The sequence below is a fragment of the Vitis riparia genome, chromosome 14 (assembly GCF_004353265.1).
Source record: "Vitis riparia cultivar Riparia Gloire de Montpellier isolate 1030 chromosome 14, EGFV_Vit.rip_1.0, whole genome shotgun sequence".
In the NCBI taxonomy this organism is placed as follows: Eukaryota; Viridiplantae; Streptophyta; class Magnoliopsida; order Vitales; family Vitaceae; genus Vitis; species Vitis riparia.
The window spans coordinates 8,909,425-8,927,332 of NC_048444.1; the positions used below are offsets into that span (position 1 = coordinate 8,909,425).

Genomic DNA, 17,908 nt, shown 5'->3' on the forward strand with positions numbered 1-17,908 from the left:
TTAGCTCCCTAGCTTTCAAAAGGCACAACATGGGCATGCATGGAGGCACTTTATATGAACATGGCCCAAGGCATATTAGGGTTAGCATGCTTAATCTTAACAAGGTGTCATGGCTTGGAAGATACTTCATGGTGGGTTATTGTGGCTGCCAAAGATGGACCTTAGTGTCACTTGGCTGAGATAGCCTTGAAGAATCCAAGTGGACTGAATGGCATGAGCAGCAACAGTATTTAAGGGTATGTAGCTATGTGAAGTTCACACAACATTGCCAACATATGTCGCATTACCATGGGTGTAGTGCACAAGAATGGCAGCATGTGGCAGCACTCTTATGTGGCCCTTAACCCATTTTGACAATTTTCTGAAGAAGTTGTAATTGTAAAATGAATTTTTCGAGTGATAGGAGTATTTTCCAAGTTATTATATAATTAAAGAAAATCAATTATGCTATGGAAGCATCCCTAATATTTTCTTCTGTCAAATTCAAATGGCTTAGGATGCTCTTGGTGCATGTGTTGTGTGGGCAAATACACATGGACTTGGGATTGCCAAGGTCATCAGAACTTACAACAAATGATGAAAGAAGTTTTCATGCAGAGCAAAGTTGGCTTGGGGGCAAGGATTGGGTGCCTTAGTGAGACACATACATGGGCACATAGGTGCATGCATATGGACCAAGGAAGGGGAGCATGAAAGACACATGACTAAGCTACAACTCATCAAAGGCATATCACTCATCAAGGGCCTGTTTGGTTGAGGCAAAGAGTGAGGCCTTGTTTGGCTAACATGCGTAGACAGTGAACAAGTAACTGATGCATGTACGAATAGGCTCTCTAGTTGTGGTGCAAAGATATATGGGCTACTCGGCAACACCTGAGGGAAGCCAAGGCATGTGCAATCACGACAATGTCGTCCACTGCATGGCTTGCGTGTGGCCACCATACGTAACACCACAATGCTTATCCGCTTAGGAAGCTTAAACTTTTGGTGAAATCTCCACCTTAAATAGAAATATTACTAGATCAAAACTCGTCTTCGTTGCACAATGGCATAAAAGCAACCTTTCTATAGATACCTACCTGGAAGGCCAACGTCCAATTTATACACTTAATATACTCTAATGGACACTCTTGTGTGTGCTTGTCATCAACCTTAAGCATCATAATCCATTCTCCTACCAAACAAGCTTTTTCATTTTTGAAATTATTTATTTACTTATATTTTTTATCTGTATGTTTCTATTAATAATTTTTTTAAGTCCTATTAAATAATATGATTATGATGTTGAATTTGAGGCTCTCTTGTTGCAATATTCTTATATATATATATATATATATATATATATCATTTTCAAGAATACTACTAAATATTTATCATTTTAAGTTCTATAAAAAGACATTAAATAGTATGTAATTAAAATCATAAACTAATAGTATCTTGACACGTGAGATGCCTTTTTTGGCATAATTTCGTGGGCAACGAAAATAAGAGAGAAAATAATAATAGAAATTACTCAGAATTGGACAATTGTTTAACATGGACCTTTCTAAAACGCTCCAAAAATATTATTATTGGGTAACGGAACGTTGGCAACAGGGGAGTAGCAATAGCAATAGCGCCGCGCCTCATCCAACACAGAATAATCAAAGACTGCTGTAAGTTAAGTGTCAACTAAAGAAATAATTCCAGAGTTGCTTTCCTCAAATCAAAGCCCCTCTTATTGCTTGCTCATGTGCTTGTTAGCCTCTCAGCCATTCCCCTCCCTTCCTACATATTATCATTATCAATGGATCAAAACAATATTCAAATAAAAATACCGAGTAAAAAAGAATTGAAAGATAAAGAATTCATTGAGACCTCTAAAAATAAAAAAAAATCAAAATTAAACCTCTTCAAATACAAAATTAAAGGCATGAATTGTGGCTTCTAAACAACCAAAGACACATCCAACTAGTTTGAGGTATGAACAAAACACACAATTATGACTTAAAAGCAAGTAATGCTCAGTGAAGGCTAAGGGTTTAATATTATGACATTTAAAAAGGAGTGAAGAAGGGGAAGATTCATACATATTAGAAAGGAGGTGAAGCTGAATGGTTTGAATTGTATCTCTATCTAATCATTTAATTGATAATCATCAGAGAGTGATCAAAACTAGTGAATGTAAATAGTTTAAAGCACAGCTTATGCAATGATTATCATATGCATGATGGGGTATAGGAAATAATGAGATAAACAGGTGTTGGATAATGATGGAAATAATTCATGCTATAAGGGAATTTTAAATGGAAAACGTCTCCAACACTTTTAGATAATTGCTCTCAAATCTCAGTCAGGAGAGTACAATACCTGCCAGAGAACATTAACGATGGCTACTGTGGAAGATGAAACATGTGCCACCGTCTAGGACCCATAACAGTTCTTTAGCACACTTAAATAATCATAGTGCTCGACCGGTTTCTCCTGTACCAATGCCATTGCTGGAGTAGCATTGCTTTCCTCCTGGGCCATGGATCCAGAGACCATACATTTTTTGCCTTGCGAGGGGGAGAAGGGAATGTCCCTCATTGGTGGTTCTTAAATGCCAGAGATCATGAAAAGTTTGAAGGAGCAGAAGTATACCAAATAAGTAATGGAGGTTTGCCATCTCCTTTTCCTCAAAACATATCCTCGACCAGCCCTTTGGCAGCCTGCTAAAATGCAGTTTCCTTCAACTTTCTAAATATGTGCTTCCTTGTATATACTGACGATGGTCAAGAAGTCTCCAGGGATTTGGTGCTGATGGATTTACTCCTTCACCAGTCACCTCTGTTTCTTTGCTTTTTGCTGAACCACCAATGGCCAAACGAAGTGTTTGTGCATAGTCTTAAGGAGATCCTTTTCCACTGTATCTGTCTTCTTCATTCAAAAATCGCACCTTGGTTGGACTTAGCGAACTCCTTGGCTGGATAACCATCTACTCATCTCATCATCTCTTTATAAAATATGATTTGACAAAGAAATTGCTTGTTTGGAGTCAACATCCTGTTGTAGACAAGACAACAGAATTGGTCAAAGAAGTTTTAGGCATGTAAAATGCCCAGTAAGGACAACGTGCCCATGTAATGATTTAATAGTGAGTTCTGTGAAGCCTATTTCTAACTTGGAAACATATAAGTCATAATTAATAGGAGTTATCATTCTTTATAAACCCATTTTCACTTTCTTAGTTGTCTCTTACAGAGCAGAATTAATATGTAAAACAAATTATCAAACTAGAACTCATCAAGGGCATCAAAATTCAAATCTAACATTATACCAAATGAATAGAAGCAAACACCTGAGTAATTGTGGAGATAATGAAGCATCATCATTGAGGAATGCTTGGCCCGGCGCAGTGTATCAAACTGATAATGGTTTGTCTGTAAAAAGCTCAAGATAGATTGCCTATTCTCAAAGAAACCATTATTTAAAGTAGCATCCTTATCCTCTGTATCAACAGGTACATTGTTCACAACCTGCAAACAATGAGGAACTAAGAAAGGATGAACTAAACTTTCGATGGAAATGAGTTACTTTATAAACAAGAATATAGTTTTACAAGTATTCAACCATATTTACCACTCAGAAATGAAAGAGATGAATGTCATTTGGGGATAAGCATTCACCTGCGAGAGTACATGTTTTTCCATGCTATTGACAGAGTGCATGTTCTGTTCATCTGGGTTTTGCTCCATATCATGGCATCTGCAGAATACAAAATGGAAAGAAGGGTGAATAACTAGAAGTCAGTACAACTACTTCTGTAATCCATTTCCCAAGCTCAGAAATAGAAATGCAGCATACACATTTTAATAAATAATAGTTTTCCAACACAATGGAAATAAATAAATAAATAAGACTGACAAGAATGTATCACAGAGATATGAAAATCTGTCATATATGATAGAGAGAATGGCCCTTAATCAACAAATATACACTAGATAGAATCTGGCCATCCTGAAAGATGGAATTAGGACCAACTTAACATAAAAACAAAAATTGTCTCTGAGCATTATTTGTGTATTCATTTTGGTGTTGAACCAGAATAGAGAGATAATGCTCAAAGGAAACAGAAAGAAGAAGCAACAGCAGCCAACATTAGTACCTAGTATTCTGCACAAAATTAAAAATATAGGGACAGAAAAACAATGTAGCTCTTTCCAACCAAGCCATGAGGGATCTAAGAATGGTTTCTTCTATAAGCCTCTACTATAAAGCTAGTATTACAAGGAGTGCTCAGTTCTCACAGGTCAAGAAAGGGAAAGGAATTGCCAACCAGAATCTAAGATGAAGCACAGCCATAAATGAAGTATATTTGTGATAATGAGAATGTAAAAACTTGCAGAATATAACAATAAGGAAGATACTTACCTTTCACATAGCTGAAAATTTTTGCACTGATTACAAACCCATCGCCTTCCAGATAGTATTGCTTCTTGGCAGAATGAGCAAAAAAACTGCAAGTGGGCCATAATAAAGTCTTCCTTCTTGGGAAAGATAGCTTGACCCAACTACAAAAGAAAAAATAGAAACGAAAAATCAGAAAGAATTAGTAAATATGTTAAAAAAAATGGAAGAAAGAAAAATAAAAGAGTTCCTTTCAGTACTTCGGGAATACTCAGCAATTGGAGGCATGGAAATCTAAGTCTAAACTCTTAATAGTAACCAAGTCCCATCACCAGTTTTCTTGATTCCCCCAATTGAGCACAAGTTCAAAGAGTGAAAAGATAATTAAAGAAATAACTGTTAAGGTGAACTTTGAGTGATCTGCTTTTCAAGTAAAAGAGGTGGATTGCCTATTTAAATGACAAATTTATCCTGAATATTTGCCCTTTGGGCCTGGCTCAAGTAGTAAAGGTTGGGACAGGGATGGGGCAGATTCCAAGTTCAGTTCCATGAAATAGCAAAAATAAAATAAAATGACCCACCAAAAATCCAAATGTCAACATCTACCCCCAATTTACAAATTGATACGACACCTCATATCTTTTAATATTAAGTATAAAGACTAGAAAAGGTAAAATCGGGAACTTTACTCTTTGCATCAGTAGAATATCTTTTGCAGCATCATCTGAGGGATTAATATGACCCATTGCTTTTAAAGTTCTCTTTGTCACTAGTTTTGTTGACTTTTGTAAATTTCCTCCACTTTCACGTACAATATTCCTGATCAAATCCTCAGCAGCATTTGTCCAATAGTCACCATCAAAATAAGGCAAACGAGCTGCTGTCACCTTGGTGTTGCATTTTCCAGTTGGAATAAAGAAGTGATCATATAAATTAGTGAGCTCGACCGCAATATTTTCTTTGGCTGCTTTTGCTAGCATTGACCTATACCTGCACACATGGGAACATTTAGCATATCATGAACATAGTAATGCATATTGAGCAAAACACTAGGGCAATGGGGATCCAAATAAACTTTTGGGGCTAATTTAATATTTTGCAGCCACCATGGGAGGGTCTATCTTGCCCTAGAAAGGTTTGTCAAACTACTAGCTCATTGTGTGTATGTGTGTGTGTGTGTGTGTGAGAGAGAGAGAGAGAGAGAGAGACAAACCATTGCCGCAGCTTATCAGTTTTTGGTGTTTTCTGAGTTCTGGGATGGCAATATAAAATATAATCTTCTCCTTTCAAAGGGGGGCAAGACCATAAATAGCATGTTGTGAAACCTCGTTTCTTACAATAATCAAGGTACCCTATCTGATGATGACAAAAAAAGAAAATGTGTAAGCAATTAATCCTGTCACTAAATTGTCACAGCACAGAAGTGCCAGTGGAACTATAGAATCATAGCACACAATGAAATAAGGATTAATATAATAAAGATTTGCATACCAATATTTCATTATAGACAAAGGTACGAAGGGCTTCTCCACCAACAGTAGCAATGTCAGGCCTGAAGTACTTGACAGAATCGAGATATGAGATATAAACACTGCGTTGATTTGGTTGTCGACATTCTGAGCCAAACTCCTGGACATGCATTCCGAAAAGGCATACATCTACCCCTTCAATCTTCTGGAAGAGAAGAATCATCTAAAATGGAAAAGGAATAAGGTATATTAATTCCTTCAGGACTACTCACTAATTGGAAGTCATACTAAAAATGGAGCATAGAGTACAAGAAAAATAAAAGTTAACACTTTCAGATTTCTAATTTAACAATGATATCTTTAAGTTTGTGCCAGAATATGCTTAGCTCCCCTTGCCAGACTTCTCATATGATAAAAGCATTTGAGATTGTTTTGGCCTTTCTCATCAAACAGTATATTAAGGAGAAAACAATCAATCATTTGTATCAAATGAAAAGTAAGGGAAGTGAGCATAAGCCCATCCAAAACTTGAGGAGACGTTTGATATTATTTTAGAAAACTTAAAATAGAAAAAAGGAAAAGAAAAAGGATAAGGGTGTTCATGGTTTGGAGGATCAGTGACATTTTATGTAACTTAAGGAGGTGGTTGTTTTTAGAAATCTCAGGTATATTTTGTAATTTGCCTGCAAAAATTGATAAGTAAATATTTTGAGACATGAATCTTTCAGTTTTTCTCACCTTTGATTTGTAGGGGAATTCGGTGGGGTAATTATCATCATGAAAGAAATCCAAGAACTCCTTATTCACTTTTAATTGTTTGTCGACGGACGACACCTCTCTCACAACAAGATCTTCCACTCCAGGAACCTATTAATCAATTGGACATTAGATATAAATTATCAAGCTGCGATAATAGGAATGTGAAAGCTTCCACAATCAATTTCTCTTATTGAGATATACACCATGAATGCCCAGTAGAACTACTCAATTAGAAAGCAAACAATAGCTAATGGACATAGAATGACAATTACACCGTATAACAACTCTTAGAGACAAATATATATATATATATAAGCACTAAATTTGAAGGGAATGTGAATTCATGTCCTTTACAATTGATTGCAATGAAAAACAATAAAAAATGAGAATGTCAAAATGGTAAAAAGGAAATTGATAATTAGTGGATAAAAAACCTTGTTTTGAACTGACAGTTGTCAGCAAGGGTAGTGGTGATACATGTGATTTTCAAACTTCCTATTAATTTCAGTAATAACATTAAAGAATCAGTTAATTTCTTTTTGCTCTTGTTTAAAATTTATTTTATGTTTTTAAATCAGAAAGAGTGATCAATCCAAATTATAGGCTCAGCAATACAGATGTTTATGCATCAAAAGTATGTAAGCAATTCTAACATGCATCATCATAGAACAATGTTTGCATCTTACCTCGCCAAAGTTCTTTCCTGCAGCACTGGCTCTCTCTTTTCTCTCTTGCTCAAGACGACTAAAAAGCCTTTGCTCTATGTGGTTGCTAAGCATTGTACTTGGCAGATCTTTTGCACCAGAAAAAGCATCCTTTGGTAAGGACATACACTGGTTGGCTTCTATTTCTTTTAAGTAGCATATGGGACAAATGTACTTGGCATTTTCTATCATATTCCTTTTATCATTAAAGAGAGCACATATCTGGTGTTGCCAGCCTTCACATTTATCACATTGAACCCACTGCAAACACACAACAGAAAGGGGTAAGTTTTTTACCTTTTACAAGATTCAGTTTTTCAAAGGACAAAATGACTAATCCTACCGATTCTTCAGTTTCTTTGTCATTCTTTTTCTTGTCCAGCTTTGCCTTGGAGATTGTAAACCCACAGAATGTGATATTCCCACCACGAGACAACTTATAGCATGAAGTACAACAACAATGCGTTGCTCCATTTTCAGCTTGGGTAGAGTAATAAAGCACACCATGTTTGATACGGGTTCCACACAAGGAACAATACATTGGTTCCGGAGCAAACAAAAGGTTATCCGCCATGCACAGCTGGCATGAATTTTCCCTGGTGGAATTTGTTATTTTCTGTCCTGCTACTTCCTTCGAAAGATTCTATTTCAAAGAAGAAATACAAGCATATTAATGGCCATTTATAACCACAAGAAGGTTGCATCAACTAAAAAGTACTTCTAGCATTTGCAAAAAGAATTTGGATGGCAAAGAACTAAAGATATAATGAGTTTGTAAAATCTATATAACCTAACTCAACAGCCTGATCATCATGGTCTAGAACGAATTCTAATACATGTTACATGACCTCCCTTGATTCATTCACATGATCAAATGAAAAAACAAACAGATGTGTAAAAACATTTTGAGGAATGAACAGCAAAGCTCTGGTTCCAAAGAGCTGGTCAAACAACCATGCATGAAAGTGAGAAGTAAATTCTGTTTGACCAACCAAGCCATGCAAGGTAAGAAAGGACATTATTAGTAAATTTCAAGTTAAAAGATTTCATGTTCACCTGGAAGGACAAATAAAAATACTAGATAGCAACAAAAGAACTACACTTAGATCAGGTTCAATTTGTAGACAAGCAAAAAGTTGAAGAAACTTGTGTATAAGTCAGCTTGAAAAGATGGACTAAATTAGCTCTTCTGTCATTCTTCATCATCAAGAACTAGTAAGTTAAATGCATAAGAGGCATAAAAGTCGTTCTCAATTTTAAACCAACATCCCCTCCCATCAAAATGGAAGTGGGCAAAGGAAAAATCAATTATGAATGACAATCTGTTAGTTATTAGCTGCTACTAGTAACTGTACATTATCTATCTGTCTCTTATAAAGTTACAATTAAAATATATACACTCTCCATAATGTTACACTGGCTGGAGATGAAATCAGACTCAGTTTGCCTAAGATGGTCTAACCATGTGTGAGACGAAGAACATCAACTGCACAACCAGGGAGTAATTTTGTTCACCCCAAGTCCTTGGATCAGTGCTTACAGATTTCAGTTAATCTACAACACGGTAATCATGTTTGAACTAGGAAGGAATATAATAGTAGAATGTCAGTTAATTAAAGCATTAGTAGCAATTATGTACTAACCTGCTGAATGGATCCCCTGAGACTCCATATATGTTCCTTTATTTGCTCTGCAGTGAAAAAATCAGCTAAAGAGACACTCTCTCTCTTTGTGTTTTCTGACATGATTGGGATCCCATCATCAGCTGTCGGGGCAATACAATCGTTCTCTGTTTTTGTCTCATCTTCAGCCATTGGGAAAGTACAATCACTCTCTATTTCTGGATTGGCAGAGTCAAACTTCACTCCTTTCTCATGATCAGTTTCTCGGGTTCTAAAATCGCTATGGATATTTGGCTTCACTTGGTCTGACTTGATCTCAACCTGCATCTCCAGCTCCTCATCACCAATAGTGGGCTCTTCAGAGTGAACAGGCACACTAGAAAAACATAGTCCCTGAAAATTGCCCACAACCTCACTTCTATCCTCACCAATGCCGGTAGGTTCTATCACCTTGTTTGGACTAACCATGAGATCTGGGGAACAAACACCCTCTTTCTCGGGCTTGGCAGGGTCAAACTTTACTTCTTTATCATGATCAATTGATGGGGTCTTCACTAGGCCTGACATTATCTCAATCTGCATCATCTGCTCCTCATTACCAGTACTGAGTTCTTCAAAGAGAACAGAGACATCAACAAAACTTAGTCCCTGATTGTTATCCATGACATTGCTTCTATTCTCACTGATGCCTGTAGGTTCCATCACCTCATTTGGACTAACCATGAGATCTGGAGAACAATCACTCCCTATTTTGGGCTTGGAAGGATCAAACTTTATTCCTTTCTCATGGTCAGTTGCTGGGGTCTTCACTAGGTCTGACATTATCTCAATCTGCAGTGTCTGCTCCTCATTACCAGTACTGAGTTCTTCAAAGAGAACAGACATATCGTCAAAACTTAATCCCTGATCATTATCCATGACATCGCTTCTAGTCTCACTGATGCATGTAGGTTCCATCACCTCATTTGGACTAACCATGAGATCTGGAGAAAAATCACTCCCTATTTTGGGCTTGGAAGGATCAAACTTTATTCCTTCCTCATGGTCAGTTGCTGGGGTCCCAAAATCACTCTGGATATTTGGCTTCACTTGGTCTGACTTAATCTCAATCTGCAACTCCTGCTCCTCGTGACCAATTGTGGGCTCTTCAGAGTGAACAGGCACATTGGCAACACTTAGTCCCTGAAAATCATCTGTAACATCGCTTCTAATCTCACTGATGCCTGTAGGTTCCATCTCCTCATTTGAACTAACCAAGAGATCTGGAGAACTAGTTTGTGCAGGCTTGGAAGTCACTCTTAGAGGATTAGCTGCGACATCATTCCTGATCTCACTAATCCCTGTGTGGACCTTTGTGGGGCTGGTAACCAGTTCTGTGTTCACCGTCACAACTTCTGAGTTAACTGATGCAGGAGATTCAGCACATTGTGGAGGGTTTAGAAGGCCTTTAGGAGGACAGTGGTGATCCATTGAAGGAGCTAATACATGACAAACTTGACCTTTAGATGAAAAGTGGGAAGAGGGATTCACCGCCTTCAGACGTTTTGAAGGAGGTGGTATGCCATAAAAAATTTTGGAGTTGGTCCCCCCAGTATTTCTATCATCGAAGGATAAGACACCTTTCTTGAATCTCCTTAATCCCAACTGATGTTTATCAGTAGCATCTGACCTTCGGACAGGCCCAGAGATAGAGCAATCTGAAAATTGACCGTTATCAAAATGCGATGATGGTGTGGAGTAGCTGAGAGAATCACATGTGTGACCTTTACATGCTGTTGAATGCGCATAATTCACAAAGGAAACTTTGCTTTTCCCTGAAGGCACAGTCAAACTCTGATAGTCCATATAAGAACCTAGAATCTGATGCTCAGAAGATAACTGCAATGTATTACTTAAATTTTCATGCCTAGAAGCTCCATTTGAACTAAAGGGAGGTGCGTTAGTTTCAGAAATGCCAAATTGAGTCCCATGTGATTGCACCAAAGAAGGCTGAGGCTGCTCGAGTGCATTTTGACCCAATTTTTGACAGCAAGATTTGGCCCTTTTGGCCATGTAACCCCTGGGTTGGGCCTCAGAAGGTTTATCAAACTTCCTATAAGAGTGATGCAACTGCTGATGAAATTGATGAGGCTCTATCTTCAGCTCTTGTAACTTTTGCGAATCCTCAAGAGTTGAACTGGCTCCATTGAAGATCATGCCAGGAAAACTAACAGACGCTTTAGAAATCCTCTCTGGAACCTGTTTTAGGATCTGTAAATTTGAATCCAAGGACTCTGAAGTTTGATCCGATGTGGAGGGAAAACCCATGGGATAAAAATTCTGATCACCCCCCATGAGACCTCTAAATTTCAGCTGATTGGATTCACCTGCTAAAAGTAGCCATCCAAAGGGCAAAAGCTTCGTCAGGAAAGAAAATAAGATTAAAAAAAAAAAAAGGAAGAAAGAAATGATAAATGATGGCAGGAAAAGGAATTTAGTATGTTCATATAATGGTTTTTATCAAGAAACCAGTTCAAACTTTAAAACAGAACACACATGGAACTAAAAATAAGCTATGAGAAATGATTAATCCAAGCATATAAGACCAGCACAGGAGCGAAATCTGTAATGCATGGTTTATCCAGCTTTCAACTGCGACAAATGTTATTGATAGAAGCATCCCGTTGCATGAGAGATACCAATACCAATGCTACCTAAGTCCAGTGAGTTAATATTGATGCCCAAGTTTGGTTTTACCAGATTTGCATGTGATCATACTCATATCCATTCTTGGATTAGCAAAATCAACCATGTTATCATAATCTCTTTTGTTTGAAAGAGGCAAGAGAGATATGAGTATATTTCAGTTTCAGGAGTGATGCAACTTTAAAAATTTTTGGACACCAAAAGTTGTTTGATGCTGAGGAATTAGGATAATTCAGGAATTGGAGACCAATCCAGAGAATAAAAAAATCCAAAGAGGAAGGAGCTTATGAATAATTAAGAAAAACAAGCAATTCAAAGGGGACGTTTAGAGAAAGAGGGTGTTGGATGGAGAAGCTTTCTGTCTGTTATTCAGTAATTCTTTCCTAGAGCGTGATGTCAATTAATGGTTTTCTAAATCTGCTTAAAGAAGATGACAGAAACAATTCAAGGCTTGAGAAATTTTGAAAATTCTCACCTTCATTACAGTGAGTACTCCGTTCCAGATGTTTCCTCTTCAAATGGCTTCTGATTGATGACTGAGAAATATACTGTGAAGTGCACCCAGAAAAGCAAGGTCCATTGTCAAAAGCTCCACCATCAGAACATCCATCTCCATTAGAATGCGCAGAAACAACTGGAAACTGTTCAAGTTTAGGATCCATCTTGCATGCAATCGGCCTTATGCCAAATGATGAAACCATGTTCTTCGCATTAGGGGGATTGACTGAAGCAGCAACTCTTTTGTTATAGTCATTCAACAGGGATCCTACATGCAAATAGTTTTCACATCATGATTAAAAGCAGAAGCAATACAATGCACGAATCAAAGAATTGTTCAGCCAAATTACAATAAAATTTGGAAGAGCTAGGTGACACACCTTTGAAGAAGCTAGATTGACTTTTATTGTCCGGTATTACTATGCCATAATCAGTGCTGGCAGCCATGACATGATCCAGAGGAGGATCAGGTGCATCTGAATCACAACAATCCTGAGATATGCCATAGGTTGGCATCACCACACAAGAGGGCAAGGTTGTTGATGTGAGATGATGAGTTTGTTGGTGACTGGGGTTAACACCATTTAGTTTACATTGGATTAAGATCTGCAACAGTTGATTCTGTTTCTCATGGTTCACATACTCCTCCTTGAAAAGAATTTGAAAAATGAAAATGAGTTCAGGTAATAATAACTGTATGTTAATAACAAACCCAACTACACAACATGACCCAACTGATTTCCACAATTTGAGCACAAATGCACAGTGAATTTTTCATCAAGACATAGAAACCAAGATATACAGCTATCGAATCAAGTAATTTAAAATATAACCATTAACCTAACAACTAAATCCAACAGATTTCAACTTTAAAAGATGTCTTCATGCTGCTTTTTTAAAGAGAAAGACTTGAGAAACCAAACCATTCAAAACAAAAAAATACTGGTCTCTCAGTCTCCAATGAATTATAAGAACAAACCTTAGAAGCAGCCCCCAAAAATAGTTCGTTTTCCAAGCTAGTTGCAAGATTAGATGCACACTGTTTCCATTCGATGCTCCTTATCGGTCTAAAGAGAAGATAACTGCAGAAGCATTTGCATAACACATTAAAAAAATTACTCAATTAAGATTCAACAAACATTTTAAATAATCCACTTTTATTCTTGACGATTAGATGTCTAGAAATTTTTTCTACTCCAAACTTTTGATACTCACATTCTGTATGTCAACAATTTACGAAGTGGAATGATTGTGGGATCCTTTCGCCAGTCCATCTGAGAGTCTACTTGGTTTCTTATGGGATAATTAAGTAAACCATTTCCTCCCAGCTGGGAAGAACCCAGATTCTGAATAGAATGATTTTGTTTTTGCCCAAACGCTTCCGCCATGTATGTTTGCATGGGTTTACTCACACTACAAGGATTGAGAACCATACAAATTAAATGAGAACCATACATTGAGAAAGGATTTATTCATAACTTGACCATTTCATCATAAACTGATAAAAATCATGAAAATCACAAACAAGAAGTAAAAATGTTGGACATAGAAACAAAAACAGTATACCACCAATTACATTATTGAATAGACTGTCAGATGCCATAAAAAACAATTTGAAGTTCAAGATCATATCCGTTCAAAGTATCAATAAGACAATAATATCATAAAACATATTTTGTGGTGCAAACCAAGACACAATTATGGTATCTTCTGATTAGAATAATAAAACTGTCTCCATATGTATGTGCATGCAAGAGAAGAACATCAGAATGCTTGTACAAAATGCATGGACCTTGTTTTCTTTCCGGGTCTATGATATCCCATCATTCTGAGATTATTTCAGAAGGAAATCTACTGTGCTTTTCCACAAGAAACTCACAATACTCAGGGGGGGGGGGGGTGGTGGTGGAGGAAGAACTATGATGCTAACTGGGAGGCTACGTTTGCCCATTCAGTCTTCACATGCACTTTAGGATCAAGCTACTGCAACTTTCCAACTAAGCAAATATTTTTGAAACTATTTTGCAGCACCACTTGCAGTAGATATAATAGCTTCAATGAAGTTTTGCACCCAAACACATCCACCTGAAGCTGGCAGTCCAGTGATCTATACTAGTTAAACAAGAAACCCCCAGAAGAAAGCTACTAAATCCAATATGGTCCCTCATTTGATGTCTACCACAATTTTGAAGAGGCCCACTTTGTCTTCCACAAAATTTTATACATTATCGTATTATTGAAATCAGACATTTACTCAGACAATGATGCAAATACAAATGCAATTGAACAAAACACCAATGAAGCAAAACAGGGAACAAGATGCATCCCAGAAAACCAAACCTATTCTTTCACCTATGTATAACACTTCCAAGGCCCCATTTGTAAATTTATTTTCCCTAAACCTCTGATTCATCACCTCCACATTCACATCTCAATTTCAATCTTGCATATAAGCAAGTGGTTAATCACTAATTCCTGAAATCCATTAAACCGAATAATTCACCATCCTTGTTTCGCAAAGCATGCAATCAACTCAAGACTCATTTTATGAAAAAGATTAGCCATGTTCTATAGCCGATCTCGTAACTATAATCCACTTTCCCTCCAGAGAAAGTTTCTCATCGTACATCTTACCAAATCTCTCATTACATGAATTTTGATGAATTCTCAACTTCTCACAAGTTTATTTAACCACGATGCAAGCCATTCCAGAATCAAGGGCCGTTAAGCAAGCTACGGAACAGCTAGAACTGAGGGAAGGCGTGGCAACTGACAGAAGGCATGGCAGCTGGCATTCATGTTCTTTAAGGAATTTCCCAATAATTTGGAGAAGACCAACTTAGTTTTAGAAATCAAAGCCAAATTTTTCACAATGAATATTCCAAATTTCCAGCTGGATTCTTTTTAAACTGTTAAATTGTGTCAATCCAAATTCTAGCCCCTATCCGAATTTCCCACATTTGGATGGGTATTCCAAATTTCAAGCGGAATCCACTTCTAAAAATTTGATTTAGTTTTAATTCCGAAAGGGCAATTCCAGGATCAATCCAAATTCAAAGTTTTGAACCACCCAAATTTCCAGAATGCGGCTGAATGTTTTATCGAGAATTTTTATTAACTCCAATTCGGATGTGGGAATTTCGATCAAACACAAACCCAAAATATCCGAGTAAAAAAAAAAAAAAAAAAATTACACACATAAATTAGAGTACATCTCTCAAATTAATCTTCAATTTTTTATAGCCCAGAGAAGAACAGTGTACAATATATAATTTACCAGAGGTAACCAGAGTATAGTCCACATCAATCCCAAGGCTTGTTTGTTTCCCAATTTCAAATAATCAAAACCCTAGTCCTTTAGGGTTCCGATCGATCAACGTAAAAAACGTCGAGTTTTATATGTACGAGTCTCGAATGTTTGTTTCGTGAGACAAAAGTAACAAGAAAAGAACAGAAAGGAAAGAATAAAAAAGAAAAAAAGAAAAAAAAGTGGGGGGAGACCTGTCTCTCTCTTCTTGATTTCACCGTACATGTTTGTGGCCCACTGAGATTGCTTTCAAACTCTGTACTTTTATGATACTTTTTACGATTAGGGTTGGGGTTTAAAAAAAAATATTTACATTAATAAAACAATAATCATAAACAAATAAAATAATAACCTTAAACTAATAAAATAATAGCATTAAAAAAGAACGAACTTTACGTACCTCGCTGCGAAAAGAGGTCGAACATGACGACGACAATGTGAATCGATCGCTCTATGGTTCCGGCAGAGAACGGGGATTGGACATGCAGATTCTGGCGGCGGTGACTTGAGGTCGGCGGTGATGGAAATCGGCGACTCTCTCGTTGATTATCTTTAATATTGCGCGAAGATCTCTTGGCAAAAAAATCTTTATCTCTCCGAATTATATAGAGTTTCCATAAATACTTCTCATAGTATGATCGCAAGTAGCACACCATTTTGGAAAAAACTCTACTTCTATTTGGATTCCGATTTCGAAATTCCTGTACCAACTGGCCTAGAGCTTTAGGGACTCCGGATGAGATTAGGCTTCCCTGGAACCCAAAACATTCCCGATTCTCAAACACCAATCCCACGTTTTCTAAATTTATTTTAAAAAATATTAAAACTATTTTTAAAATTTTGAAAAAAAAAAAGGAAATAAAATCACACAAAACATTTCATGAAATATTTTAATAAATCATTTTAAAATAAATAAAAATAAAAATCTAATATTATAATAATAAAATCATAAATAATATGTGATATCATAATGTATACATGATTAAAAATAGTAATATTATCATTAGCAAAAATAAAATAGTAATATTATTTTTTTAATAAAATCACAAATAATGTGTGATGTCACAATAAATATATGTTATCCAAAATTCAAATTTGTGTGAAAACTCAAAACCAAACAAAAATTTATAAATTTTATTTTCTAAAAATAGTTTTTTTATTTTTCTTATATTGTGTTTAATAGTGTTGAAAGTGTTTTGTCTGTTTTAGATTTTAAAAAATGTTTCATATTTTCATATCATTAAAATTGCTTCCTAAAATTTACTACACCTGATTTTTTTTAAATATTTTTTAAACTCAAAACACTTCCTAAAATAATTGTTAAGCGGGTTTTTAATTAAACATAACTTAAGAAAAGATAAAATAGGAAAATTTTAGAAAATAAAAATCAAAAAGCATTTTTCCAAACCAATTTTACAACTCTAAAATAATAATCAAGGTAACATTAAATTTTTAAAGAAATTCTATTACATTTTTAATTTAACTAATATTAAAATAAAATTAGACCCATTAATGGTATTTTCAAAATTTAAGAGGTTAAATATTTGAAAATAATAGTAAAGTTAAAAATATAAATATATTGAGAAGTGTACTATTGAGTATGGTAAATAAGGGAAGTAAAGTTAGTTTCTTTAATATTTTAGGTCCTACAAAATTTATATTTAGGTGAATTGTCTTAATTATAGTATTATATATTTAGTGTAATAATTTCTTTACTTTAAATAAAAATAGACTTTTAGCATTTTATAACTATAGCTATTTTTTAAATTAAAAAATCCTTCAATTTTTTTTCTTTTACATTCATTTTTCCCTCTAAAATAATTATAAAAAAAATCATAATAATATATAAACTTAAATATTAGTCGAATAAACTTAAAAAATTAAAGTGTTAGAAATATTAGAATCACTATCAAACGGGTTTTAAGAATGCGTTTGATAGTGATTTTAAAAAATGTTTCTAATATCTTTAAATCTTAATACTTGAAAAATAAAAATTTTCAAGTGATAAAAGACCAAAATACTTCCCAGAATCATTGTTAAATACACTCTAAGACTAATATTGTTTTAGAATATGTTGTATCATGATGGAATTCATACGAGACATTATAATTGACCCACATAAATTTTACAAGATTGAACATCAACATTTAACCCCTACACAAATAGAATCCTCAATATAGCAAACATGATTGCAAAACAAAATGCTTGGCTTTGAGGGTTTTGAGCAAAATTAATATATTTGAAAAAAAAATAATCTCTAATTAAAAAAATAAAAGTTTATTTTTATGAGACTTGAAACATTTTTCACTTAAGACTCCTTTCATCAACTTTTTACACAAATTAAGACAATTTTTGGGATTAATTTTTGCTCCCTCCACATATGATACTTTGAGGTCTTGCCAATATATCCAACACAATATAGCAGAGGCTATAGGCATACCAAAAATACGCTGAATTTGGAACGAAGTTTTTGTTATTTACACCTGTTGGTTCAGA

General features: G+C 35.5%; 1 protein-coding gene across 3 annotated transcripts; it reads right to left on the minus strand.

Moving 5' to 3' along the window:
- Positions 1-1,447: 1,447 nt before the first annotated feature.
- LOC117929990 lies at positions 1,448-16,100 on the minus strand. Of its 3 annotated transcripts, none has more exons than XM_034850440.1 (17): positions 15,813-16,100; positions 13,321-13,518; positions 13,085-13,187; positions 12,486-12,753; positions 12,083-12,373; positions 8,944-11,288; positions 7,644-7,943; positions 7,283-7,561; positions 6,576-6,704; positions 5,860-6,060; positions 5,582-5,724; positions 5,058-5,358; positions 4,393-4,532; positions 3,648-3,726; positions 3,320-3,497; positions 2,350-3,024; positions 1,448-1,767 (listed from the first exon to the last, which is right to left on the minus strand). In XM_034850440.1, exons 2-16 carry the CDS (start codon positions 13,503-13,505, stop codon positions 3,017-3,019), a joined length of 4,950 nt encoding a protein of 1,649 aa, XP_034706331.1. In that variant the 5' UTR covers positions 13,506-13,518; positions 15,813-16,100; the 3' UTR covers positions 1,448-1,767; positions 2,350-3,016. The 3 variants fall into 3 exon arrangements, with proteins under 3 accessions (XP_034706331.1, XP_034706330.1, XP_034706329.1); XM_034850439.1 differs by having other exon boundaries at positions 1,448-1,763; positions 8,944-11,291; XM_034850438.1 differs by having other exon boundaries at positions 8,944-11,291.
- Between the last annotated feature and the right edge of the window lie 1,808 nt (positions 16,101-17,908).